At 35.5% G+C, this 27,638-nt stretch overlaps 1 protein-coding gene and 2 long non-coding RNA genes across 8 annotated transcripts; all 3 read right to left on the bottom strand.

The window, feature by feature from the left end:
• Positions 1 to 411: 411 nt before the first annotated feature.
• LOC136063562 (uncharacterized) lies at positions 412 to 2,036 on the bottom strand. The gene is made up of 2 exons (XR_010625195.1): positions 880 to 2,036; positions 412 to 740 (listed from the first exon to the last, which is right to left on the bottom strand). It is a non-coding gene; the product is annotated as an uncharacterized LOC136063562 (long non-coding RNA).
• Positions 2,037 to 5,759: 3,723 nt separating this feature from the next.
• Positions 5,760 to 13,885, bottom strand: LOC136063559 (uncharacterized). Its single transcript, XR_010625193.1, has 2 exons — positions 13,426 to 13,885; positions 5,760 to 6,088 (listed from the first exon to the last, which is right to left on the bottom strand). It is a non-coding gene; the product is annotated as an uncharacterized LOC136063559 (long non-coding RNA).
• A 3,783-nt stretch (positions 13,886 to 17,668) lies between these two features.
• Positions 17,669 to 21,868, bottom strand: LOC112020381 (uncharacterized). Of its 6 annotated transcripts, none has more exons than XR_010625175.1 (4): positions 21,842 to 21,868; positions 19,695 to 20,185; positions 19,321 to 19,401; positions 17,669 to 18,114 (listed from the first exon to the last, which is right to left on the bottom strand). XR_010625175.1 is itself a non-coding variant. In XM_024052943.2 (2 exons), the coding sequence occupies exons 1-2, from the start codon at positions 19,847 to 19,849 to the stop codon at positions 17,833 to 17,835; spliced, it is 432 nt and encodes a 143-aa protein (XP_023908711.1). In that variant the 5' UTR covers positions 19,850 to 19,964; the 3' UTR covers positions 17,669 to 17,832. The 6 variants fall into 6 exon arrangements, 1 of the variants encoding a protein (XP_023908711.1); XR_010625182.1 differs by having other exon boundaries at positions 17,669 to 18,109; XR_010625178.1 differs by having other exon boundaries at positions 19,321 to 19,386.
• Positions 21,869 to 27,638: the final 5,770 nt, after the last annotated feature.

Raw genomic sequence — 27,638 nt, 5'->3', positions numbered from 1 at the left:
GTCTAATAATGCCAGTTTCCAATACTCAACTTGGTCAATTGTCCATTGTCTTTTGTGAAGAAGTGAATACTTATACATTGTTGAAGAATTGAATATTTTTAGAAAGTGGAAGTGAATTACAATTATTGTGAAAGGCACACTTCTAAATAGGTAGTCATGCTATTTGCTTGAAACGTCAAGTCCAAACTCTCATTTTTATGTATTATATTCTTAGATGGATAATAACCATTGAAGTTTATAATGATCTCAAATCTACGTAAATTTTTCTTTACTTATTGATATGAGCCCACTCTTTTAACATTGGTATAATGGAATGGAAATTGTTAAACAAGTCCAACTTATTAATATGAGTTCAATCTTATAACATTGGTAAAATGGAAATGAAAGTTGCTGAACAAGTTGGCCATACCATTCATAACTAACATTCACCTTTGATGAAGGCTTATATTTGCATCTTCTACCTTTGCATAAATAAGTAGTATTTAACTAGAACCTACTAATACAAATAATCCATCATGTTTAAGTAACTTCAGTAGTTACAACAATTTTCCAAAACAATTGCTACAAGTTGAGTAATCAATTGTCTAAATTTTCAGCTATGCTATCTAAAAAGATGTCCAAGTCAAATATGTTATCCAAAAATATTAGTCCAAAATGTTGTCCCCCAGCTGTGCCAATTGCAGTAAAAAATATTGTCCAAAAATGCTATCCATCATACTTCAGAATCTTGTAGTAAGGTCCTAAAAAAAATGAAACACAATATTAGCAAATAAATAAATAACCAAAAGCACATGTAACATGTTAAAGTTTTTGTTTTTTCCTCTAAAATAAAAAGTTTACAGTTATACTTGACTCAAGTAAGACATTGAGGTGTAGAACCTGACGTTCCTGGTAGTAGGATTCACTGTATCTCAAGCTTGCTTGGAGGTGGTTCGAAGGCTAGCTCTCTCTTCTTCCTTTTCTCTTAGTTTCTTTTTTCTTTTCTTTTCCCATTTTTCCGGGGCTTGGGAGACACGAGAGTTGTGAGGGGTGTGAGATATGGAGAACCTTACAAAACATTGGCAAAGCTTGTCTCTGAATGCCGGGGAAGGTGATGAGTTGGGGCTGGATGATGAGCTCTCAACAATGAGCTTTACTATGGCGGCGAAATTTTTGACAAAGCGAGCACTCAATGTGGAGGCAGTGACAAAAACCTTCAGCCCTCTGTGGAGGTCAGTGAAGGGTTTTGAGGTTAGGAAGATCAGTGACCATGTTCTACTGTTTACTTTTGAAAAAAGGAAGAGGTGGAGAGGATAATGAGTAATGCCCCTTGGAGCTTTGATAAACACCTGGTGGTTCTGCAGTGGTATGACAGGGCAGTTTCCATCCGGGACCTAGAGTTCAAGAGGATTCCGATTTGGGTCCAAATACACGACGTTCCGTTTAAGTTTAAGAACAAAACTGTGGCGTTGAAACTCTGTGAAGTGGTAGGGGCGGTCTGCCAAAGTAGTGATGAGGGGGAGACGGATGGGGGGAGTTTTCTACGCATGAAGGTAGTTATTGACATTAGCAAACCTCTGTGCAGGGGACGACTAATATCTCTGTCCAAAGGCGAGCAAAGTTGGGTGTCTTTCAAGTACGAAAGACTCCCCAATATCTGCTACTGGTGTGGTTGTCTGAATCATATAGATAGTGATTGTGATTTGTGGATTGAAAGTGAAGGTAAGCTCAATAAGGAGAACCAAGCTTATGGCGCATGGATTCGGGCTTCACCGTATGTGAAGGGCAGAAACTCAGTCCTCAAAGTTCCGGGTTTTTATGCTGCAAAGAAAGCTGAAAAGAAAGTGGAGGTTGAGGCCGAGAATGTGGTGGTGCCGCCGGTGCTTCTGGTGGATGATTTTCTTCCCACGGTGGTGCAGCGACAATCCGAGGTTACAGCTCATTTTCAAGGTGCAGTCAACGAGGTTTCAGAAGTGTCAGAAGGGGAAGCTATGATTCATGATGGGGCTGTACTGGAAAGCCATGATTCAAGGGAAAGTTTTGATGAAAGGCTAGCTGAGATTGATAGGGACCTAAAGTGGAAAGATCCCACATGAACATGGATTGGAAAAAAAAAAAAAAAACAAAGGAAAGAGTTGGAGAACTGAAATTGTAAAGTTCAATCAAGTGTAAAAATTGTCCTCAACCAGCCCGAAGATAAAATACAAATTTAGATGTTATTAAGACTTAGAAATACAAGAGCAAATCTGGAAGTTCATCCTTTCATTTTTTATTTCATCTAGCTAACATCTCAAAAAAGCCTAAGTGTTGGTCTGTATCCCTACTATATAATTTAATTGTATTGGGCCCAAGATCTATCGAAAGCCCAACCACCAAGGCTTACCTTGGGTTTTTGATCCCCTACATTTATTATTACTATTATTATTACCTTAAATTGATGTTAGTTTTATTTTTCATCTATTAATTTAATGTTGAATCTTTTTATAAATTGTCATTCTTAAATGGTTAATTTTTTTTTTTTCATACTTTGGCCACCAAAGGTTAAATTTTGGTTTAGCCCACCATTTTTTTTCCCACCATTGAAAACATTAAGATGACTCCTTACATGATTATTAATACTTTTATGTTATATAATTTTGGTAAGTGCACGTTTTACTCCCCAAGCCCAAATGAAAGGTCAATGGCCCAAATAACCAAAAAGAATGAATTTGTAGAGAGTGGACTTGGAACTGAACTTTCAATGAATTAAGTGGACAATGATCACAGTAGGTTAGTTGTTACAGGAAAGCATAAACAAATAGTTTGGACAAGAAAAGTCCTCCTTGGCCAAGTCCAAGGAAGGTTGTTCTTATATATTTCTTTTAAACTTATATAAAATTACAGTTTAGCTTACAGTCCTTTTTTCTACAAAATATCTGATGATCCCTTTGTAATGGGATTTTTCTCCTTTATATTCCCCTTCCTTACTTCATCTCAGCCCTCCACATGTAGATCAGATTGCTGATTTTGATACTTGTCCCATCAGCATCTTCCTGAAATCTTTATGGGTAGCTGTAAGGCTGAATGTTACTGTTTAGATATCACATCCACATTAATGCGGTTAAGGGGTTAGCTGCAAAGTATTCAATGCGGTGGTAGCAACTTTCTTCTCAAATATTTCCCAACTCTCTTTTGTCTTATCCCTATCTGATGTTTATCCTTGCTAGCATGATTGTCTGTTGCCTTGTTCTTGACGAAAAGTTGAACCTATGGCCTCTACCCTGTTTAGCCGAGGAGGTACTTCTCCTTGGACAACATTTCCAATTCCTCATGACCAAACTCCTTCCATGGACCATTGTCTTGCAGGCCTCCATTAGTATTACTTGTCCTCAGACCCAGTCCACGGCCTAATACCTATATCTGGACTCTTTATCCTTACAATTTTCAATATAAAGTATAAATTATCATAAGGCTTACCCTATTTCTTGGATTTACTAAAGGTCTATTTGGGATCCGTTTATTATTACTGAAATTGAAAACTTTTTGCTGATAATACAATAGATAAAGGTAAAAATTAGCTGAAATAGTACAGTAGGACTCATGAATAGTTTCAAAAAATTGTAATGGGACCCATAAATAGTGATAAAAATAAGCTGAATAATAAAATAAGTTAACAAAAAATAAGCTATTGAAACGCAACCTAAATAGAGAGTACTTGACAGAGTAGACATCCATATATGTGAATGCAGCTAAGATCCTTCCTGAGTCGAACTATGGCCTCCTTCAATTTGTGGTTGAAATATTGAGCTACATCATTATAACTTATAAGGCTTTGTGCAACCATAACTATCCCTTTGAGTTGATGGAAAATTGGCCAAAATAAGGAGAAGGCAGCCAATTGGTCCCATGTTGTGGATCCAAAACGATCTTGCTCCCAAGTTATATATATTCTACATGATAGCTTCACTTGATTAGCGCTAATAAAACAAAATTTAGTTACCAAATTTCATTTTTTTTAAATTTATTTTTTAGTATTACCAACTCAGCATCTCTTTTGATGTTTTCTAACCAACAAATAATCAACACCTGTCCCAAAAAATCCACATCAGCCTATTGTAGTGAACCAAATGAAAAAGACAATTTTATCCCTAAAAATTTTCAAACCGTGCCACTTTCTCCCTCGCTTACTAAACCTGAAATTCCAAAACCCATTTGTTTGTCTCTGTTTCTCAGGTGCTCCCTCTCCCCCTCCTTTTTCTCTCTCTTAAGTGCTCCTTCTCCTTTCTTTCTCTTAACTCCGAATTTTGCTGCCAAACATAGCCACTGCCAAGCATCCAATGAGATTGGAAGTTCTTTCTCTCAACTAGGATTTTGCTGCCAAACACAGCCACTGGCGAGCATCGCAGGTCCTATGAGGCTGGAAGTTGAATCCTTTGAAAACCCCAAATCAAGCATCACAATATCTGCCTAGCATCGCAGGTCCATCGTCGATTTTGAGAATCTGCCGCAAAGGAGTAATATTTCTTTTCATCTGCTTCCTTTCATACCTATTCACATCTTCTTTTTCATTTTAGTTTTATTTGTTTGCAACTACAGAATGGTTTTTTTCACTTATTAGTTGTACCAAAAAAGAAAGGCAGAGGCACATTTGAGTGTGGAAAGGAGATATTTTTTTAGTTTCTTTTTATTAATTTATTTGCAAATATAGATGGTTTTTATTTTTTTATTTTTTTTTACTTATCACCAAAATAAAATTTATAAAAAAAAAAAAGAAGAAAAAGAAAGCAAAGACACATTAATGTGTGAAAATGAGATAAATGGGAATACGAACCTAAAACATGTTGCATATGTGATAGCCTAAATAGGAAGTTTATTTTTTATGTATATCCTAGCTTTTGTGAAACAAAGAGTTGAAGAAACAGGGTATAGAAACTGATTCGTATCTCTTTCAATTTGGCACTGGTGCAGGGATGTGATGCTTCTGTTCTTTTGGGCAACATATTTGACATAGATAGCTGCTTTTTAGATGGGATATCTAGCAATTTGGATAGTTGATATCTTTTGTAACAACTCTTTCAAATACCTTTTGTAATTAATGAAGCTACAAAAATATGTTAGATTCTATATTTGCATTTTGAGTAGCTTCTAGTTTAACACAAATTCTATATGAAAATAATGAATATTTTTAAATGTGATGGTTAAGTTCATTTATATAAGTTCATCTTTGAATAAGACAATTGTAGATGAATATTTTTACATGTCCTCCCATTTGGACAATTTGCAAATAGCTGTGGAGATGGATTTGGAGTTTTCATTTTCTTTTGTTTAAATTAACCTTACAAAGGGCATTTGCAAATAGCTGGTGGCTTTTGCAACTAAAGAGCATTATTGTCTAATAATGCCAGTTTCCAATACTCAACTTGGTCAATTGTCCATTGTCTTTTGTGAAGAAGTGAATACTTATACATTGTTGAAGAATTGAATATTTTTAGAAAGTGGAAGTGAATTACAATTATTGTGAAAGGCACACTTCTAAATAGGTAGTCATGCTATTTGCTTGAAACGTCAAGTCCAAACTCTTATTTTTATGTATTATATTCTTAGATGGATAATAACCATTGAAGTTTATAATGATCTCAAATCTACGTAAATTTTTCTTTACTTATTGATATGAGCCCACTCTTTTAACATTGGTATAATGGAATGGAAATTGTTAAACAAGTCCAACTTATTAATATGAGTTCAATCTTATAACATTGGTAAAATGGAAATGAAAGTTGCTGAACAAGTTGGCCATACCATTCATAACTAACATTCACCTTTGATGAAGGCTTATATTTGCATCTTCTACCTTTGCATAAATAAGTAGTATTTAACTAGAACCTACTAATACAAATAATCCATCATGTTTAAGTAACTTCAGTAGTTACAACAATTTTCCAAAACAATTGCTACAAGTTGAGTAATCAATTGTCTAAATTTTCAGCTATGCTATCTAAAAAGATGTCCAAGTCAAATATGTTATCCAAAAATATTAGTCCAAAATGTTGTCCCCCAGCTGTGCCAATTGCAGTAAAAAATATTGTCCAAAAATGCTATCCATCATACTTCAGAATCTTGTAGTAAGGTCCTAAAAAAAATGAAACACAATATTAGCAAATAAATAAATAACCAAAAGCACATGTAACATGTTAAAGTTTTTGTTTTTTCCTCTAAAATAAAAAGTTTACAGTTATACTTGACTCAAGTAAGACATTGAGGTGTAGAACCTGACGTTCCTGGTAGTAGGATTCACTGTATCTCAAGCTTGCTTGGAGGTGGTTCGAAGGCTAGCTCTCTCTTCTTCCTTTTCTCTTAGTTTCTTTTTTCTTTTCTTTTCCCATTTTTCCGGGGCTTGGGAGACACGAGAGTTGTGAGGGGTGTGAGATATGGAGAACCTTACAAAACATTGGCAAAGCTTGTCTCTGAATGCCGGGGAAGGTGATGAGTTGGGGCTGGATGATGAGCTCTCAACAATGAGCTTTACTATGGCGGCGAAATTTTTGACAAAGCGAGCACTCAATGTGGAGGCAGTGACAAAAACCTTCAGCCCTCTGTGGAGGTCAGTGAAGGGTTTTGAGGTTAGGAAGATCAGTGACCATGTTCTACTGTTTACTTTTGAAAAAAGGAAGAGGTGGAGAGGATAATGAGTAATGCCCCTTGGAGCTTTGATAAACACCTGGTGGTTCTGCAGTGGTATGACAGGGCAGTTTCCATCCGGGACCTAGAGTTCAAGAGGATTCCGATTTGGGTCCAAATACACGACGTTCCGTTTAAGTTTAAGAACAAAACTGTGGCGTTGAAACTCTGTGAAGTGGTAGGGGCGGTCTGCCAAAGTAGTGATGAGGGGGAGACGGATGGGGGGAGTTTTCTACGCATGAAGGTAGTTATTGACATTAGCAAACCTCTGTGCAGGGGACGACTAATATCTCTGTCCAAAGGCGAGCAAAGTTGGGTGTCTTTCAAGTACGAAAGACTCCCCAATATCTGCTACTGGTGTGGTTGTCTGAATCATATAGATAGTGATTGTGATTTGTGGATTGAAAGTGAAGGTAAGCTCAATAAGGAGAACCAAGCTTATGGCGCATGGATTCGGGCTTCACCGTATGTGAAGGGCAGAAACTCAGTCCTCAAAGTTCCGGGTTTTTATGCTGCAAAGAAAGCTGAAAAGAAAGTGGAGGTTGAGGCCGAGAATGTGGTGGTGCCGCCGGTGCTTCTGGTGGATGATTTTCTTCCCACGGTGGTGCAGCGACAATCCGAGGTTACAGCTCATTTTCAAGGTGCAGTCAACGAGGTTTCAGAAGTGTCAGAAGGGGAAGCTATGATTCATGATGGGGCTGTACTGGAAAGCCATGATTCAAGGGAAAGTTTTGATGAAAGGCTAGCTGAGATTGATAGGGACCTGACCCGGTTTGACAAGGAGAGGGACGTGAGTTCAGGGACTTCCAAAGAAGGAAATCTAGATGGGAATAAGGTTGAAAGTACAGTTAGGGGGGCTGAAGTCCCATACACGGCAGTGGAAAGCTCAAAGGCAAAAGCAAAAGTAGGGGTTGAGATGGTGACTACTCAAACATGTGAGAAGGAGGGGGTCTTGGTAAGTGTTCCTATTACCCAATCTGCTTTATCTGATATTTCTAATATTATGAGCTCTAGGAAAAGTAGTGTTAGGGTGGAAAAAGCCAAAAGGGTGAGGAAAAAAGTCCATGCACGGCAGGTTGAGAATGTTATTCCTAGGATAGTCACAAAAAACACTAAAAGGCTAGCATCTGAGGGGGATTTCAGTGAGTTACCTAATAAGAGGAGATTGGTTTCTTGCTTTGATCAAGATCAAAATATTTTAATGGTGGAGGCTGCGGAGCAGCCCCGCCAACAGCTATGAATATTTTATGCTGGAACTGTCGAGGACTTGGGAGCCCTCAGACAAAGCAGGAGCTTGGTGATTTAATTCGGGCTCATTCTCCCTCAATCGTGTTTGTAGCCGAAACATGGTTGAAAAAAGCTAGGCTAATTTATTTATGTGACAAGTGGAAGTTCAATGGTATGATTGAATTTTCAAGAGAAGGGAGAGGCGGAGGGGTGGTGATTTTTTGGAAGAAAGATGTGGATTTCTCGGTTGATTCTTACTCACCAAACCATATTGATGCGATCATTAATAAAGGAAAGGAGGGGGAGTGGAGATTTACCGGTTTCTATGGGGAATCCGAAACAAGCAATCACCATATTTCTTGGGCCACCCTAAGAAGATTAAAAGCAAAATTTACTTTACCTTGGATATGTGCGGGGGACTTTAATGAAATTATTCGAGCCCATGAGAAATTGGGGGGGGAGACATAGACCAAGTAGGCAAATGGAGGAGTTTAGGGACGTGTTGGATGAATGTGGTTTTCAAGACTTGGGTTATAATGGTAACAAATTCACTTGGTGCAATGGGCATGCGGAGGGGCATACAGTGTGGGAGAGAATTGATAGAGCAGTTGGAACGTCGGATTGGCTCTCTATGTTTCCGGCTACGAAAGTTGTTCATTTGGAATGTGGTACATCGGATCACAAGCCGATTTTGATTCACTTATTGGGTATACCCAAGCGAGTGAATAAACCTTGGCGGTTTGAGCAAATGTGGATGAGGGATGAGGGGTGTAGAGAAGTCATTGAAGATGCATGGTCCCATGCATATCATGGTAGTCCGATGAGTAGAGTGGAAGGTAAAGTGGAGAGGTGTCACAAGAACTTGAAGTGGTGGAGCAAAGTTGCCTTTGGTAATGTGACCCGTAGCCTTAGGGAGAAAAAAGTCCTCTTGAAAGTGGCCGAGGAAGCGGCTATAAGGGGTGGAAGTTTCTCTCGGGTTCAAAGGTTGAAGTCAGATATTTCGAAGCTTTTGGTTAAGGAAGAACAAATGTGGAAACAACGATCTCAGGCTCTATGGTTGCAAGAGGGTGATAGCAATACTAAGTTCTTCCATAGTAGAGCGTGTCATCGGTTTAGAAGGAATTGTATTGATGCTCTTGAAGATCCGAGTGGGGAGATGTGCACGGATGAGGATGGGATTTCCCAGATTTTGGTCAATTATTACCAACTCCTTTTTAATTCATTAAATCCGTGTAGGGTGGAGGAAGTCGTGGCTGGTGTGCCTTGCTCTGTAACGGAGGAGATGAATGCAGCGCTAAATGGGGAATATACTAAGGAAGAGGTGGTCACGGCTCTGAATCAAATGGATCCATTGAAGGCCCCGGGTCCGGATGGACTCCCTCCCCTTTTCTTTCAGCATTATTGGCCTTCAGTGGGCGCCGATGTGACGGAAGCAGTGTTGAGTTGTCTTGCTTCGGGTGTCATCCCTCCATCCATAAATCAGACTTTCATCACTCTCATCCCAAAGGTAAAATGTCCCACTAAAGTCTCTGAATACCGTCCTATTTCTCTATGTAATATTATCTATAAGCTTGTATCAAAGGTGATTGCAAACAGGCTTAAAAGGGTGCTACCCTTGATTATCTCAGAATCCCAAAGCGCTTTCCAATCGGACAAAGCAATTTCTGATAACATTCTTGTAGCTTTCGAGACTTTGCACCATATGAAGAACCAAAAATCCAAAAAAGGGGGTTTTATGGCTTTGAAGCTTGATATAAGTAAGGCTTTCGATAGGGTGGAGTGGAGTTTCTTGGAGGCCACTATGTTGAAGATGGGATTTGATGCGCGGTGGGTGGCCTTGATTTTGAGTTGTATAAATTCTGCTTCTTATTCAATTCTTGTGAATGGAGTTCCTAAGGGCGATATCCGGCCATCGAGGGGTATTAGGCAAGGGGATCCCCTCTCCCCATTTCTTTTCTTAATTTGTTCTGAAGCCCTCAATTGCCAAATGCAGCAGGCAGCCAGGTCCGAAGCTATTAGAGGTTTCTCTCTTTGCAAAAATGGCCCAAAAATTTCTCATTTGTTCTTTGCGGATGACACCCTCCTTTTTTGTCGTGCTACTAAGAGTGATTTGGATGTTATCCAAAATATTTTGGTGTTGTACGAGCAAGCCTCTGGCCAAAAGTTGAATAGAGAAAAAACTTCTGTGTTCTTTAGCAAGGCTACTCCGGCTGAAAGGAAGATTGAGATAATCAACGAGTTCGGGGTTAGTGAAGTGCGGGAATATGAGAGGTACCTTGGTCTCCCGGCGGTGGTGGGGAGGAATAAAAAGGCAAGCCTCAATTTCATTAAGGGGAGAGTTTGGAATAAGCTTTAAGGTTGGAAGGAAAAGCTTCTCTCCCAAGCGGGTAGGGAGGTGCTTCTAAAGGCGGTTGTTCAAGCTATACCCACCTTTGCGATGGGTTGCTTCAAGCTCCCATCCGGATTACTAAATGACATAGAAATGATGATTAGAAAATTTTGGTGGGGCCAACGGGGTGACCAACGCAAGATTCATTGGAAGAATTGGGAAACAATGTGCAAGCCTAAGGCGCTAGGGGGTATGGGGTTTAAAGACTTGGAGAAATTTAATGAGGCTATGTTGGCTAAATAAGTGTGGAGATTACTAGTTGATCATTCCTCTCTCTTTTTCCGGGTCTTTAGTGCGAAGTATTTCCCAAGTGGGTCAGTCTTTGATGCTAAGGTAGCGTCGGGGTCGTTTGCATGGCAAAGCATCGTTAAGGCCTCAAAGCTGGTTCAGTCGGGTTTACTTTGGCGAGTAGGGAATGGCTCTAAGATTAACATATACAAGGACAGATGGCTGCTTGGAGGAGCCCCGGCGTATGTTGTTTCTCCAAGAATTGAAGGGGTTTCAAATTGGTTGGTAGCAAATTTGTTAGAGCCGGGTGGAGGTGGCTGGAATGAGCAATTAGTGGATGACATTTTCCTGCCTTTTGAAGCCCAAAGAATCAAGAGTATCCCCCTGTGTGTCACGGATCAAGAGGACTGCCTCTCTTGGCCGAGAAGCAGGTCAGGCTCCTACTCCGTCAAAACCGGTTATCAGCTGTTGTGCGAGACTGAGATGAACTCCCTACCTTCCAGCTCAGATTTGGGGGTGACAAAATGCTTCTGGAAGAACATTTGGCGGCTGAAAGTGTCAAATAAGGTGAAGGTATTTCTATGGCGTGCTTGCTCTAGAGCTCTCCCAACAAAGATTAATCTTCAAAAAAGAAGGGTGGTGGACAACCCAACGTGTGACCAATGTGGCTGCATGGCTGAAGATGAATTCCACGCTCTTTGGGATTGCGAGAAGGTCCGTGAGGCGTGGACACCTGTCTTTGAGGAGGTGAGGAGAAAAGGTCAGCGCCTTCTTGTTATGAGCGACCTTGTGAGTTTTATCATGGCAGAAGGTTTATGTTTGGAGTTGTTTGCGATGACGGCGTGGCTGATCTGGATGCGGAGAAACAAGCTGAGAACGAATGATAATCCGCTGCCATGCTCCAGGATTGTCTACTCTGCCTCGGCTCTGTTGGCTGAATTTCAACAAGGAAAACAGAGCTCGGTGGGAAGAATCAATTCCAATCTGGTGCGGTGGCAACCTCCGTCTGGTTCTTCTGTCAAAGCTAACTTCGACGGAGCGGTGTTTGGTGGGGACCAAGAAGCGGGTATTGGTGTAGTCATTCGCAACAATGAAGGGCAGGTGTTGGCGGCGCTATCGGAGAAGGTGCGGATGCCAGTATCGGTGGAAATTCTTGAGATGTTGGCGGCTAGGAAAGCTGTTATTTTTGCCAGGGACCTCGGTTTCAGCCAGGTGTGTTTTGAAGGCGACTCTGAGCTTGTGGTGAAGTCCTTACAGTCGGGTTTGGTTTCAAATCCTTTGGTTGGCCATTTAGTAAAAGACATTATGTCTATAAGGGGGCACTTTCTGTCCTCAAATATCATCCATGTAAGGCGGCAAGGCAACAATGTTGCCCATGCTCTAGCTAGGGATGCTTGTCTTTCTTTTCCTTTAAGGGTTTGGATGGAGGAAGTCCCTCCAAATATCTCCTGTTTTGTTGTAAAAGATTTGCCTTAGTTTAATGCAGTTTGCTCTCCCCGAGTTAGGGGGTTCCTAAAAAAAAAAAAAAAAGTGAGACATTGAGGTACTTTCAAGAAGCATTCTTGTAGAGCCAACATGGAAACTCTAAAAATGCTGGCAGAGTAACAAAGCCATGTGCAATGAAGTTTAAGATGACATATCTGACATAGCAATACAAATGGTTTTTAATATTAATAATGTCACTAGAGCATTATTCAATAGAGGGAGACTGTTTGGAAAATACTTTACCATAATCAAGTTTAGAAAATTTTAGATACAAGATATGTGTTGTCACAAATGCAATCAGTAGAGCAGCAACCATTAAAATCTTGGAATATTGCTAAAACGAGGCAGGCTGAACCCAAGGCCACAACAGATGAATAATCTAGCTTCTCTGTCAACTCCACATCTCTATAAATAACTAAATCAACAAACATTTAACAACCTAACGTAATAAAAAGAAATTAATTCTCATCACAAATAACTCTGCAAGTTTAAAATGAAAGTAGCTACAAAGTAAGGGACCATTTTTTCCCTCTAACATGAAAGGTGCCTGGCTATTTATGTGAAAACAGATTGTAAGGATGGCCATAGCAATTCCTGAATGAATTCAATCACAAACTCAAATCATCAATTCATCATGAAAATCTAGCAGTGATGCTAAGAAAAACACTAGAGACCACTTCAAGAGCTTTTCTCCGAAAATTATAATCCAAATATTAATGAAGTCATACACTTCAAATGAACTTGTTCAAGACCAAAATTTCAACCGTTGTGTATTAGCAAATTTATATCATCATGTAAATCTAACTATTTTAGAAGGCAGAACCTTCACAAGGTAGAATCCAAGCATCATCCCCTAGACTAAAAGTAGCCTTTGCACCTTTGCATAACCAACATAGCAATTGATCATGTAAAACTATCATATTTCATTACCATAAAAAAACAATTGAATACACCACAACTTCAAAATACCTTCTAAACTCAACGAAGTACGAGATTAGGGAAACCACATATACTGCACTCAACAACCTTCACACACAAAATGAAGTTGTTCAAGACCAAAGATTTTAACCATCGTATCTGCAAAGCATTTATCAGCAAAATGAAGGCAGCAAACTATTTGTCACACAAAGAGAGGAGCTTTATGTTTCTACATATGAAACTATAACAAAAAACCCAACTTTAATCTGGGATCCAAAAGAACATTTAAAAAAAAAAAAACAACCCTTAACAATATATTATATATATTTTTTATTGATAGTTGTTTAAGAACAAAGGAGTGCATCCATGTCCATTGAGACATTTTATCAAACAGGTGCAAGTTTCCTTTCTACATTCAAACGTTCATCTGGATTTTCTTTTGTTTGTTTAAACATGTGTAATTTTGAGAAGAAAAAGCGTACAAGAAAGATGTGAAAAATAAAAAAGAGAAACAGAACAAGAGGAGGAAAAAAAAAAAAAACCTGACGAGATGGGTGTTGAAAGCAGCAAGAAAACTTCCGGTGTTGGGTGGTGATGCTAGAAAGAGAAGAGTTTGGAGGTTTTCTGACGAGACAAAAGCTGATCTTGCCGGAACTGACGATGTTCAACAATGTTGTGCCGGCGGAGACACTGGGCAGTGGCTGTCGGGGTTTGTGGTGGTCGGAACTGGATATTAGGGAGAGCGGTGCGGTGATGAAATGGAAGCTTGTAGTTGCAGGTGCAATGGAGTGTGGGTGTGAGAGGAAGAGCTGAGACAGGGAGAGAAGAGCTAGAGAAGGAGAGAGATAAGTCGGTGGGCGGGCTTTTGAAAAAATTTCAGGGTCAAGATGATCATTTTGTTTGGATTAATGGAGTATTCTTATGTAATTTTTGGGAACAGGTGATAGATAGAAAACAGCAAAATAAATTCTGAATTAGTAATACTGGAGCATGGTATATTTTCTCCGATCTAATTTTTTTGGAATTTTCAATTTTAGGATCAATAAAAAATTTCAGTTTTCGCTCAAATAATAAATTTTATATTTGAAGTTAATAGGAATAGAATATACACACGCTCAAACTCAAAAAGCTGACAAAGAAAAATAAAGTAGAGAATGAAGAGCAAAAATACTCAAATTATCTATATTTTATTTTCCCAAGCAATATTATTCGTATCAATAAAGAAGAAAATAATTTAAAAGTACATAAGAAGTTAATAACCCATGGTACAAGAATTTATTTATTTATTTTTATGTATAAGTGCCTAAGAATCTAAATGCTGTGATAAGCCATTTCCTAGGGTACGGGTGGATCGAAAAAGGCTCCGGTTGAAATTTGGTTGAAAACAAACTTGTTAGTAGCTTTTGTATAGTGAATTTCATCCCAATTTACTCTAAGGCGTTCACACGAATTGACAAATATTTGACTTCCATTTATCGGGAATTTTCCTCCACAACCGTCATTATTGTACGTGCCTCCGCATTCACAAAGGTTTTGAAACCTAGACTGTTCATTGAATCGTAAAAGGGAGAGATTAAGGGTTTTTAAAGTTGAACTGAGGTTGAACCAAAGTCTAATCGTAATGACATCATAATAAATTTAATAATTATTTAAATATAAATAAATATATTAAATTTGTAAATATTAGCAAAACTTACTAAAAATATCTTAAAAATTGAAACAAAATGCATAAAATAGTACATTATAAGGTTAATAAAAATAGTACAATATAAATAAGCATAAAAAGAAATTTTTATAATAATCCTTTAAGAGAAATCATTTCAATTAACTAAAAACGACTTTTAAAATAAATTCTTAAATTGCGTAGGTATTATTTTTAAATAAAAAGTTAATTTAGTAATATTCAATATGTTGAGAAAGATGACATAAAAGTTTAGAAACTATAAATCATGTAAATTTATTATAAATTTAATAATATTGCATATTAGCTCCCAAGAAAAGCACTCGGTTCGTTGATCATGACTTCAGTCTTGCTTACAAGGCAAGGAAATCAATACCGTTCCGGATGTCGTTTCGTTTTAGTCATGAAAACGAAATATTTCGATACCGATTAATACCGGTGTACCGTTTTGAAATTATCGCTAATTTGATATATTTATATATATTAAGTTAAATCCCTATAATTTGTAAAAGAAATTTAAATTTAGAAATAAAAAATTCACTTAATATGTTAAGCTTTAGTTAAAGTGTGAGCTAACTAGTAATATTAGGCCATTGATGTATTTACTATTCAGTTGATAATAATAATAAAATTAATGTCTTTTTCAATCTGCCGTTGGAAACTTCTAAGGTTTTAAAAAGATTTTAATTAAAAAAAATAAAGGTTTTTATAACTTTGAATTATCAGGTTCACGTGGGTTAGTGTCCCATCAAAGCCACACTGCCCAAACTTCAAATTTAAAGGCCATAAAAGCTACACATGTCCTCCAAAAAAATAAAATTTAAAAAGCTATTCCTTGAGCCTACCGTCCATAAAACCATAAGATAAAGTAAGAAATAGAAAAGAGGGAAGAAGTCTGGCTTTTGGAACTCTGCGCGAAGGAGAAGAAGATTAGAAGGAGGACTAGATGAGAGGATGAACGGAAAAATAGAGTCACTACCAGAACATCATGGCAACAGTGAGGATCTGAGCTATCTGGTTTTTTATTCTTATCCACTGATTTCGTTTATTTTGGTTTTTTTTTTTTTTAAATACCAGCCAATTTTTATTTTTCAACCGGAATCTGATATATTTCCCATTATGGCCGGTACAATCCGGTATGCCCCGGTACGGCTGGTCCTGGCAGTCGCATTTTTCTTTAATTTTTTCCTATTCTATGACCGGTTGAACCGACCTACTGTTCGTCCAGTTGAACCCCGGTTTGTCCGGTTCTCTCAGAACTCATATATAGCCGGTTCTCTATGCTGAAAAAACTAAATTTTAATTAAATTTTCGGTTTACCCCGGTCCGGGTTTCAAAACCTTGGACTCACAAGAAGCAACAAAGGGAATCTCATATTCTGATATTTTCAACCAAACAATTAATAAACTTTGAAATTTTATTTCATTAATAAAATATTTTAAACGAATAAATAAAAATGATAAATGTTAATAATCATTTAAATCTAAATGATCGATCATCATTATTAAGGATGATCATCATTAATAATAGGGATAGAACTAGGTTTGGACCAAAGGCCGGTGGCACCTTGGTTTTTTTTTTTTTTTTTTTTTTTTTTTTAAATACATGTTAAAAAATAATTATAGTATATAGTTTAGTTTTTATAGAATATAGTAAAAAATTTAAGTTAACTTCTTAAAATTTATGCCTGATTCCCTATGAAAAATCAAATTGGCCCAAAGAGACCTCTTGAATTAGAAATAACTGGCCCAAATCTAGACCCCTTAAAAATACAAGGGTTAATTTAATACACAAATGTGAGTAATTAGCATAATATTGAAGGTGTGGGACGTGGATCTATGCAATTAAAACAAATTTCTGCATACAAAAGAAAATATATTGACCAAAAGATATTTTTAAGATATGCAATTTGCCTCCAAATATTCACATGTTCAATTATGAATGAATGAAGTCACTAATCCATTTCTTGATACTTTTTTTTTACTAAAAAAGATAAGATAGCCTTCAATTATCACCTAAAAAAAAAGCATAAGATAACCTTTGTGTTGCAATCTCATCATCACAAGTTGTTTAGTTGACCTAGAGTTATATATTTTATTCCAAATCACATCTCACATTATTTTTAATTCTCTTCCACATTATAATATGTAAAGCTGAATGGAGATGATAATTCTTCTGATCATGTCACTTATATTTATTTATATAAAAGAACTGGTTGAAATTCCTCACAAGCTTCATTGTGCATCAGACATATGTTGGCATTACCAGAAAGGCAAGGGTCATCGTATTGAACAATGCATTAGTTCATTATTTTTATTCATTTTCTAAAACGTATAGTCAATAGCATATAGGAAGTGATTTTTCTGATTTCTCCACAATGAACGATTATCCCAAACACAAAATCAATATAAACCTTATCATATAAGCAATGTTCCTCACAGATAGACAAGATGGAAAGAGAAGCACACCAATATTGTTTTCCCAAAGATATATAATGAATCCACTTTACATAAATTTGGAACTATTGTTTTCTCAAAGACATTATAATGATAGATTGGTGTTAAATATGCAGAATTCCTGAGGAGTTTGTGGATCACCTTTTGCTTCCTTGCCCTATAGCTTCAAAATTGTGGAATGTGGTTTTCAATTTATTTGGTGTTCAGTGGGTTATGCCACTAAGAGTTTTGGATATGTTATCTTCTTGGCAAGTTCGATTTGGGCATCACCAGTATAAAAGAATTTGGGAAGCAGTTCCTCATTACTTAATGTGGTGTTTATAGCAGGAACGCAATGCTAGAAGTTTTGAGGACCGTAAAAGGACCATTCCTAATCCGAAGTTGTTTTTTCAGAATTCCTTATTTCATTGGCTGCCATCTTTGGGTTCCTTTTCCTTCACTTCTCTTTTAGATTTTATTGATCATTGTAATTTACATATATGACCATGATGGTCTCTAGTATACTCCCTGTATACAGTGTTTTTCCTTTTCAATAAGGTACGTTATTAATCAAAAAATTAATTAATTTGGAACTAAAAGAAGGCTTTTGAGAATTAATTGGCTAGCTTATGGTCATAGATGGGTGCACGAGAAACATACATTCATGCATCACGAACAAAGGACTAAAGTTTTTATTTCAGTAAATAAGAAGTCACATCAAAGTAGTTCATCAAAATGAGTTTCTTCATTGTGTATCTTGTATAGGTTAAGTGAGATTTAACCACTGAACAGAGAGAGAGAGAGAGAGAGAGAGAGAGAGAGACATGACTTACTCATTGTATATATTTGGGGATTTCACCTTTTCTTAGAAGGGAAAGAGAATACTCAGCAGTGTCAATAAGGTCTGCAATGTTATGCAGGGATGTCTCTTCAGAAGCCAACAGGAAGATAGCACGAACCTCTGCTTTCTTAGCCAATCTTGCTGCAAAAGTGAGTGGAAGCTTTGGGGAGTTGATGCTCCGCAATATCTGGCGATAAAGAGAGACAACTCGTCCTCTATTCCTTGCCAAATCCTCTGCTGTTGCCCATATGAGACCTTTTGCCATTTCTCTGCACTGGGAAAAATTTAATGCAGATTATTAGTGTCCCTCTTCTGACAGAAAGAACCTTCACATAGCAAAAATAGAAAATTTTGATTGTGTCCTGTTTTGGTTTTTAAGAGACCCCCAAAATCACACTAAAGTCTTCATAGATATGGTGATGAAATTAATAAGGCATAACAGCAGAAGTACTGGCTAGACTACAAGCGTAGCATCAACATTCAAGATATGGAAATGTACCCGGGTCAGGCTCCTCTCTCGTTAGAAACCCTCCCGTTCTCTCCCTTTTTTGTATAGATAAAGGACACGTGGCAATTAAATGATCTAATAGTTCAAAATAAGCCAACTCAAACTATCTTTATTTCTGCAATCTTCTACCCTTCGCCTTCCTCTACTCTCTGAAACATCACCATCGCTGGACCCATTCTCTCCTTGTTTTTTTACAAACTCATCATCGTTTCAAACTTCATCACTTATGAACTTGAGCTTTTCAAAGGAATCAACAAAAAGATCCCTTTTTTACTATAAGAATGCAGGTATAAAGGTTTAATACCACTTTAAAAAACTTAAGACTTGTTATAATCACAGCCAGAAAATTTTACAGAAATTCAACCCATTTGGCTAACTTTTACTGTCAAAATATGATAATGAATGATGAAATCTTTAATCTTCTCACCATTTTGCATCCTAAGAAGCAAAAATACCGAAGCAGCAGTAAATTGGGTTCTAAAAAAAATAAAATAAAATCATTCTCTGCCATAGTGTTCTTCTAATTTGAAAAACAGAGTGTAAAGAAAGCTAGTAGCCAAATCAATCTCCAGGCTTCTGTATGGATTTCATTTATAAGGATAATTACAAGCATTTGAAAAATGAAAAAGATTACAACAAAAATATATAAACTCTAGTTATCTGATGTTATGTGCAACTTTATCTTTTTCTCTAATTTTATCTTCAATAGCTTCAACAAATGGTGATTTACTAGGATTCATATTCTTAACACTTGTACCCATCAGAAACCCACAAAACAAATACAAAACAAAAACAGAAAAATTACTTCTCTGTTGTAATCCCATCTTCATAACCTTTCTGTTACCATTGACACCACAAAGAAATTACTCACATCGGAAATCACAAACAGAGGTTACCCATCCCTCAACCCAAAATCACTATTTAAGCCATCTTTGGCAGAGAAACCCAGGTAAAGTCAAAGTGAACGCTTACCCTCAATCCAGTCAAGCCAATCCACGAAGTATCGTGCTGCCACTGAGATCCTGCCGGAAGCCCTTCCTACCCAATATGCCACTTAAAAAACAATGAACTATCATTCAATTTCAAACAAAAAAACAATGAACCAGGACTGCCTCAAAGCATACTTGACACACACACGGTTGAGAGCAAGACGCACCAACTACCTTCCCTCCCACCAAAATAAAAGTAACTAGTATACATGGCTGAATTCAGCATCATTGACAACCAAAATTGTCACTAGGCTCTGCCCAATTGATAGGTAAGGTTGTCTCCATCTAAAACAAGTGTATGAAACTGAATATTTGCGTGAAACACTTCTTTTTGAACAAATCTAAGTCAACTAGTACCTGTCTACAAAATCAGTGCTCTGTTTCTGAACTCCATTATCATCAGGCCCATGCAATGCACTCTTGTTGAAGACATTATAATGTTTAAGGTCCACTTCCAGACAACCTCTCACTGCATCATAGCTGGAATTTTCTATCATCACCAACAGAATCATGCAGTTTACCTCATTTTATCTCCTATTACACATTTCTTCATCCAAGCAGAATTAAAATATTTGTATCATCTCTTTTTTTTTTTTTTTTTGGATAAGTAAATAAATTCATTAAAAATTAAAAATAGAAAAGCACTGCCCAAGTTCACAGGCTGTATACAATAGGGAACCAAAAAAAAAAATTCTCAGTTTTTTTTTTGCAAGAAGTTAAACTAACAAGGACAAATAAATTATCAGTTTTTTTTTCTTTTAAAGACGTGGAAGGCCCTTTGGACCCACTCCTGAGTAAACCACTGATAAAAAATTATCAGTGATGAACAAAGAACAAAATAATCACACCTGTCCACATTAGAAAAAACACAATTACAAACTATATAATGTAGAGCCAACAATCACTAGAAAAAGGAAAAAAAAAATACTAATTGTTTAACTGTACATATCAATAAATAAGATAACCCATCACAATTGCTTTTTCATTGACTAAATAAGATTTTCAACTAATGGTAATAATTTCTTATTTATGATAGTGCAGGTGCATGTGGTGATTGCTGAACTATCTGTCAACCAACATTCGCATGGTTAACTATACAAACTAGAGTCAGTTATTTCTCAAAAAAAAAAAAAGAGTCAGTAACTCCCACAGTCTAACAGGAAACAACTATCAAATGGCCAAGAGGCTAATTTTCTACATGGCCACCTAATGAAAATAGTGCACCACAATGAGATAATATTCTCAATTAAAACATTCAAAAGAACATTAACTTCACCGCAATATACATAGCTAATGCAAATTTGAGTTTTTTTGGGGTAACTGGGTAAGTTTACTCACAACGATACACTCTCTTATATGGAAATGAGGTATCATTTGAGCTAGAACTCATTGACTTTTCTCTATTTTTTTTCTCAGTTAGATTGAACCAAAAAAATTGCACAGCCAAAAAATCATGAACAAAGTATTCATAATCGCCAACTCTGATAATTTCTCAAGACATCATGACTAAAATGAGCAATAAATTCCTCATAACAAATCAAATGCAATTTGAACAATAAGACTCTAAAAACATGTGCACACTTAAAATGCCTCATTGAAGACGTTCATTGAACCTAATGAACAATAGCACAACCCTATCAAAACGACACAAGACTAAAACTAGCTCTACCGATGGGAAATTAAATCAATATAAAAATAGAAACACATCTATTCATAAGTATATAATATAAATGCTTACTTATATGCGTTTAACCCTTCAAACCCATTAAGACAGCCCCGAAAAAGACCAAAGCAGTACTCAGACTCCACTTTTAGTCCATCAAAAACCTCTTTCTTAACTACATGATTACCCTAAATGATATGAAAACCCAATTTTTTAAATATTAAGTTAAACCCCTCTAACCCCAGCCCTAAAGACCACTCAAATAAAGTCTCAGAATGTGTTTTAGGAGTTCAAATACAGTTTATGTGGCTTATTTTGATTTTACAAACTTGCTTTACCAATATTGCACTAAGCACAAGACTTTTCTAGGCCTAAAACCCGATTCTTACGAACTCCAAATAAATATAATTCTAAAATTACCTAACTTCTCACTAAACATCATTTTATACTACGCAAATAAGTCCCTAAATACTGTTTTTGAATTCCCAAACTTTCATCTTGAACACACCAATTTTTTGATATCTTAGAGATCCATTTTGAGAATTGTTGGCCAGCTTTAAAAGGAGTATAAAAACCTTGTTTTTATATCACAATGAAAATCATTTGAAAGTTACTCACATCCCAACTAAAAAGCTGCTACGGTCTAAAACTATGGACTTTTTGGTTTCAACAATCTGATGGAAGGCTTAAAATCCTAATTTCTCAACACCAATCCAAGCAATCTAAACAGAAATTTGGTATTTTTATTTTGAGCCCACTAAACTTTTTAACTAATCCAAACATTTCATAATCAAACCATTCTCCTTTTCTATGATTAATTTGTTAGAAATATGGATCTTACCTTAAAATTTATTGGTTGCCGAAAGTTTTTTTTCTTCCCAAGGTTGTTTTTTTTTTTTTTTTTTTTTTTTCTCACCACCTGCGAGTGAAGAGGAAAGGATGTGTGTTTTTTTTAAGAGGTTTTTGGGCTTGGGTTTTATTAGTCCCCCTTGTCGTAAGCTTTTTTTTTTTTTAATTTTTTTTATGGGCCTTATCGTAAGCTTTTTAGCCCAAGTCTTATAACAAAGGACATTGGACTCCTTATAAGATGTATTTCACTGTTTCAGCTCCACCGTAGACTAAGTGATATTTTACCTTGTGATTTTGGTCTGAGGTGTACGAGAAACAAGAGATTTAAACGTGTGAGAAAGGGAGAACAAGAGATTCAAATGAGAGAAAGAGAGAGAGGGTTCTAAAAAACTGGTGTGGTTTGTTTATGAGAATATGTATTATAATATATTTTGAATTTCAGAACTTTTCTGCTTGAATTAATCTGATAAAAAATGTGACATTCTTCTTGTTTATGATTACTGGATATTTGATTTAAGTTAGGGATAATTAGAGTAAATCCACCTGTAGTATAACCCGTTTTCACTTTACCTACCCGTGGTTTAAAACTTTACACTTTGCCCACCTGAAGTTGGTCCCGTTAGCCTTCCATAACTCACCTCTTCGTTTGCTGTTAGAAAAACACATTTTTAAGCAAAAACAAATATAAAAAGAATCAAAAAGTTAGGGTTTTAATATTTATGGAAAAACTCTAAAATTAAAGAAGGGAAGTTTGAGTGATGGTCAAAAGCAAGATTGTATAGTTTCTCAAGAACAAATAATGGAAGCTGTTTTCAAGTAATACCAAGTCAAGCCTCAAGAAAGCAGACATCCAGAGGTTTGTTGGCATCAAATCATCTCTTTCCCAACTTCCGGTATAATATCTATGAAAAAGCTCTAAAATGAAGATCGCATCCTGCAAGATAATATTCACAAAATCATCACTACTCATGCTCTGCAAACTGGTCTCTGCATAGCAACAACGAATCATTGCTTCCATCTCCTTTGTAGTGCTTTGGAACTTCTCCAATTCTATATTAACCTGCTACTTTATGCTTTTCCATGGTTTGCAATTTTTCATCGAAGTGGTGAATAGGGCCAATTGAAATAACCTTAGGAGTGTAAGCTTGTGGATTCACAATGCGAATGTGATCTAGAACTCTGGTGATACAATAGTCAATTGATGATTTTCATTTATTGTTATCTACCAACCATTTATTGTGATTTTCATTTCCACTTGAAGGGTTTGCTTCCTTGTGAGATTCAGTACTTTGATTCTGATTTTCTGTTGAAGTGTCTGCTTGTTGTTGAATTCCCCTACTTGCTGATTCTTCCATCTAGTTGCGTTTCTTAAATTTCATGATGACGAAGATATATAAGACTATAAGAGAGCAATGAAAAACCCTAGCTTTTTGATTCTTGTTATATTTGTTTTTGCCTAAAAATGTGTTTTTCTAACGGCAAACGGAGAGGTGGGTTACGGAAAGCTAACGGGACCAACCTCAAGTGGACAAAGAGTAAAGTTTTAAACCACGGGTAGACAAAGTGAAAACGGGTCATACCATAGGTGGGTTTACTGTAATTATCCCTTTAAGTTAATAGGAAATATTATTTACCATGAAATTTTTGCTTGAAGTGATGTGATGAATTAGACAGTATGACTTATTATCTTCCAGGTGTTCTCTGTCTGCACCCACACAACTGTTTGTTTCGTTGTTTATTTTGCTTTTCCATAGGTGGTTGGTAATATGAGTGTTTAGAAAGACCAGTTTGGTAATGTTGTTCATATTTTTGGAAATACGTGTGAGTGAAAAAGTGTGTGAAAATACGGGTAATATTGTTTAAATGTTGAAAACTATTGTTTAAACAACTGTAACAAACAGGCCCTGGTCTCGTAACTAGTAGCTTGTGTCATTCTGGAATGTAATTATAATTTTATATTTATGTTTCTTTCACTACAAGTAGGACTAGCACTTTGTCGTCGTCGTTTTTTTTTTGTTTTGTTTTTTTTTTTTTTTTTTTTTTAATTCTTTGAAAAATGACTCTTTTTTTTTAATTTTTTCCCCGGAAAACTAACTTTTCTTTTTTAATTCATTAATTCAAAGAATGGGGATTTGAATTTTGAATCATGAATGTCACCATATAAAATGGCAAATGATTAGAAGACATAAATTTGCATTTCTTGAGGATATAAGATTCAATGTTCAAATCCCAGCAATTGAATTTCCTTTCAGTTTTTTCATTGGACCTATGCAATGCTTGATGAGCTCTAGTCATTGGGCCCATTCTTCCTAGAAAACCCAATGTGAATGCTATAGTTAAATCGATAATGTTGCATACATGTGTACCAAAGTCTGCTGTAGCACGATAGCAATTCTATATATTGATGTATCAATTAAATATATAATGAAATTTAATGTCATTCCAAAAAATAATTTAATTTCAATTAAATAATATATTAAAATAATAACGATGTATAAAATCGTGAAGTTTGAAAAATAAAAGTGGCACAATATTATGAAATCAATAAAAATCAAATGTCTTTAGTTAATATCCAAACATTGTGATTTTTTTTTTTTCATAAAAACAAAGTGACATTCTTTTCAAATTCCTTTCTATCTACTCAAAACAAGTACTACAAGAAAAAATTGTTTATTGCAATGAAAAAATCATTGCAATAACATTAGATTTATTGCAATAGTTGATACGGGGTATTGCAAAAAAAATTTGAGGTGATAGATTTGTGTAACAACTTTTTTTATTGCATTAGACTCCAAATATATATATTTTGTTGCAATAAACAATTTACTGTTTCAAATATCTTGTAGGTATAGGTATAGGCTATTACTTCACAAATTTTATAGTAATAGATTGCAAATAATTGACCAAAATAAGTCGGATTAAATTATTACAATGATATTTTCATTGTAATAGATAATTACTTCATTTTTTCATTGCAATAGAATATGAAATAATTGATACTTAGTTATTACAATGATATATTTGTTGCAATTTCATGTTGCAATTTCGTGTTTGCCATTGCAATAGATTGTAAAAAAATTAATATCAAATTATTGCAATTAACTATATCAACTGTATTGTTTTATAGTTATTAAGTATTTCATACATATGTGCCTCAACGACTTCACATTACCTATCATATAAAAATAAAATGCATGATCAACAAGGGAATGTTGGAGCTAGGCACGATGTGCGAGGATATAAAAATAAGTCTCTCTCATGATCTTAGCTTGTCCAATTAATTTTGGATATGTGAGGAATATCACTTAGTTTGATCCCACTTGCTCTAATGCAAGCTCTATAATTTCTAATGAAACTCAATGCTGTCATACAATTAAATCATTGTTTTCCTTAGGCTTAGCATGACACTTATACGTGTCGTCAATGTTTTTACTTCTTGATAACCATACTTTTGTGTCTTGTTTGAAGGACTTCCTAGTAGAGTTGGCTTCCTTGGAAGTCCCAACTCACTGGGGTTCCACTTGTTTGGACCCAAAATATTTTGAATCTAGTCCTAACTTTTGTGATAGGATTGAGTAATTAGATGGTTAGATTAGGATTGCAGTCAAGAAAACATCAATTGATTCTTATTGCAAAGATAATTTCAACCTCTCTGATAATCATTGCGTCAATTGTTTGACTGCAATTAGATTAACTTATCTAAATGGGTTAATGCCGATTGACCATTCTAATGCAGAATCTTGCTTACTATAAGCTCAGCTTTATGCAGTTGGTTCAGTGAATATCCATGGCCCTAAGAGAAAAAATGTTGCAAGTTGTATTTTTCAATTGAATTGTACTATTGTAAATATGTATTATCATAGCTTTTGTACTAAAAATAAATATGCAAGTAGATTTGTAATTTTACCTTCTATTATACTCTTAACGTTAGGGACTTGGTTTTCTTTTAAAAATTGGGTTATTAGGAAGTATAAGATTATGTAAAAATTGGGCTCTTGGGTCTTGTATGCTTACACTTCTAAGTTTTATAATGAAGTTGGACAAATTACTATTCATCAATCCTATTAGGTTTGTTTTCTATCTTTTTATTTTTACTATTATTATGATTGTGGAATGCAAGTAGACTTATTTCTAGTGTTAAGAAACAAAAAATGGTAAAACTTATTGAACACATTTTATTCCATATAATCGTATACACACAAGTCACAATTTCAATGCAAAATGTGTGTGTACAGTTGCGTGAGATAAAGTGTGTAACAAACACCGGCCAAAAAAATATATAAAAATGGGTTTGGCTTGTGATGTTGTTTTCTTTTCTTTAAATTCTATTTACTTTTATTAATTATTATCATTATTGTTATTTGTTACGATTATATGATAGGTAATGTGAAATCGTTGAGGCACATATGTATAAAATACGTAATAACTATAAAACAATACAGTTAATATAGTCAATTGCAATAATTTGATATTAATTCTTTTACAATCAATTACAATAGCAAAAACGAAATTGTAACATAAAATTGCAACAAATATATCATTCTAATAACCTAGTATCAATTATTCTGTAATCTATTGCAATGAAAACATGAAGTAATTATCTATTACAATGAAGATATCATTGCAATAATTTAGTTCAACTTATTTTGGTTAATTATTTGCTATCTATTGCAATAAAATTCATGAAGCCATAGGAATATACAATGGTCTAGGTTAATTTAATAGCATATTAGCAAGCAAAGGCTTTTCCTCAAATTAGATGGTCCAGGTTCATTTTGTCAACATTCGCACAACAAATTTATGTTAGAGCATTTAAAATGGCAACAAAGAATAGTAAATATCATTAACAACGATGATTTGCAAGAAACTATTAAGGGTAAATAATGTATTTGGTCAGTAACTTTTAGGATGTATATATGTCTATCAGGGCATTGGTTAAGAAATTACGTATTTGGTTAACAAATATAACTTCTTTTTTACTTCAAAGGATTGAATTTCCCTAGGTTTAAGATGGCCTAGGTTAAGATTTATAACCAAACTTCAATGCTGTTTTGCAAAAAACTTGACCTAAAGGATGTACTTGACCATGTAAGCTGAACTAGAAGAAATTATGCCTACACTATGAATCGTTGGTTCATGAATAACAATCCTTTAATTTACATGGAAAGTTTATGGACATACAATGAAATAGTTCTAGCAAAAAATAATATTACTAATAGCGATAATAACAAAGCATTTTAGCTACCATTCAAAAAGAGATAATTGATTTTGAATAATGAAGCACTCTAGCCACCATTATTTTCATGGCCCATCAAAGTAATTTAACACTCTATTTTGAGATTTTTAACGGCATTCAAAATTTCTAGCAAAGCGCATTTTGAGAGAGAGAGAGAGAGAGAGAGAGAGAGAGAGAGAGAGAGATTATACCAACATTAGCGTCATCGTCAAAAATCACCACCGTGACTCATTGCCACTCACTGATCTCTCTGTTAGGGGTTTTTATTATACCAACATTAGCGTCATCGTCACAAATCACCACCGTGACTCATTGCCACTCACTGATCTCTCTGTTAGGGGTTTTTGATCATGAAAGCTAAAGGAGCCCCATGAATTGTCTAGAGTTTAGAGTCTTTTTATCCCAAATCTCTGCTAAACGTAGGCATTAGTATTTGGGGGTATAAACTATAAACTGAAAATGTTAAAGTGAGTTATGAAATTATATGATAAAATAGATGAGAATGATATGTAAAATGACAAATGTTTGAAGAGTATACGAATACAGGTGCCTA

This window comes from Quercus suber, unplaced genomic scaffold (assembly GCF_002906115.3).
Source record: "Quercus suber isolate HL8 unplaced genomic scaffold, Cork oak 2.0 scaffold_21, whole genome shotgun sequence".
Taxonomy (NCBI): domain Eukaryota; kingdom Viridiplantae; phylum Streptophyta; class Magnoliopsida; order Fagales; family Fagaceae; genus Quercus; species Quercus suber.
The sequence above is the reverse complement of the archived record's forward strand: the minus strand, read 5'-3'. Positions and strand labels throughout refer to the sequence as shown.

Bases quoted from the DNA above. Each gene is read 5' to 3' on its own strand.
- LOC112020381 (XM_024052943.2), bottom strand. From the start codon at position 19,849: ATGATTCTGTTGGTGATGATAGAAAATTCCAGCTATGATGCAGTGAGA. The intron at 18,110-19,694 runs GTACTAGTTGAC...TTCCCAGTGCAG, and splicing joins AGCACTGATTTTGTAGACAG to AGAAATGGCAAAAGGTCTCA.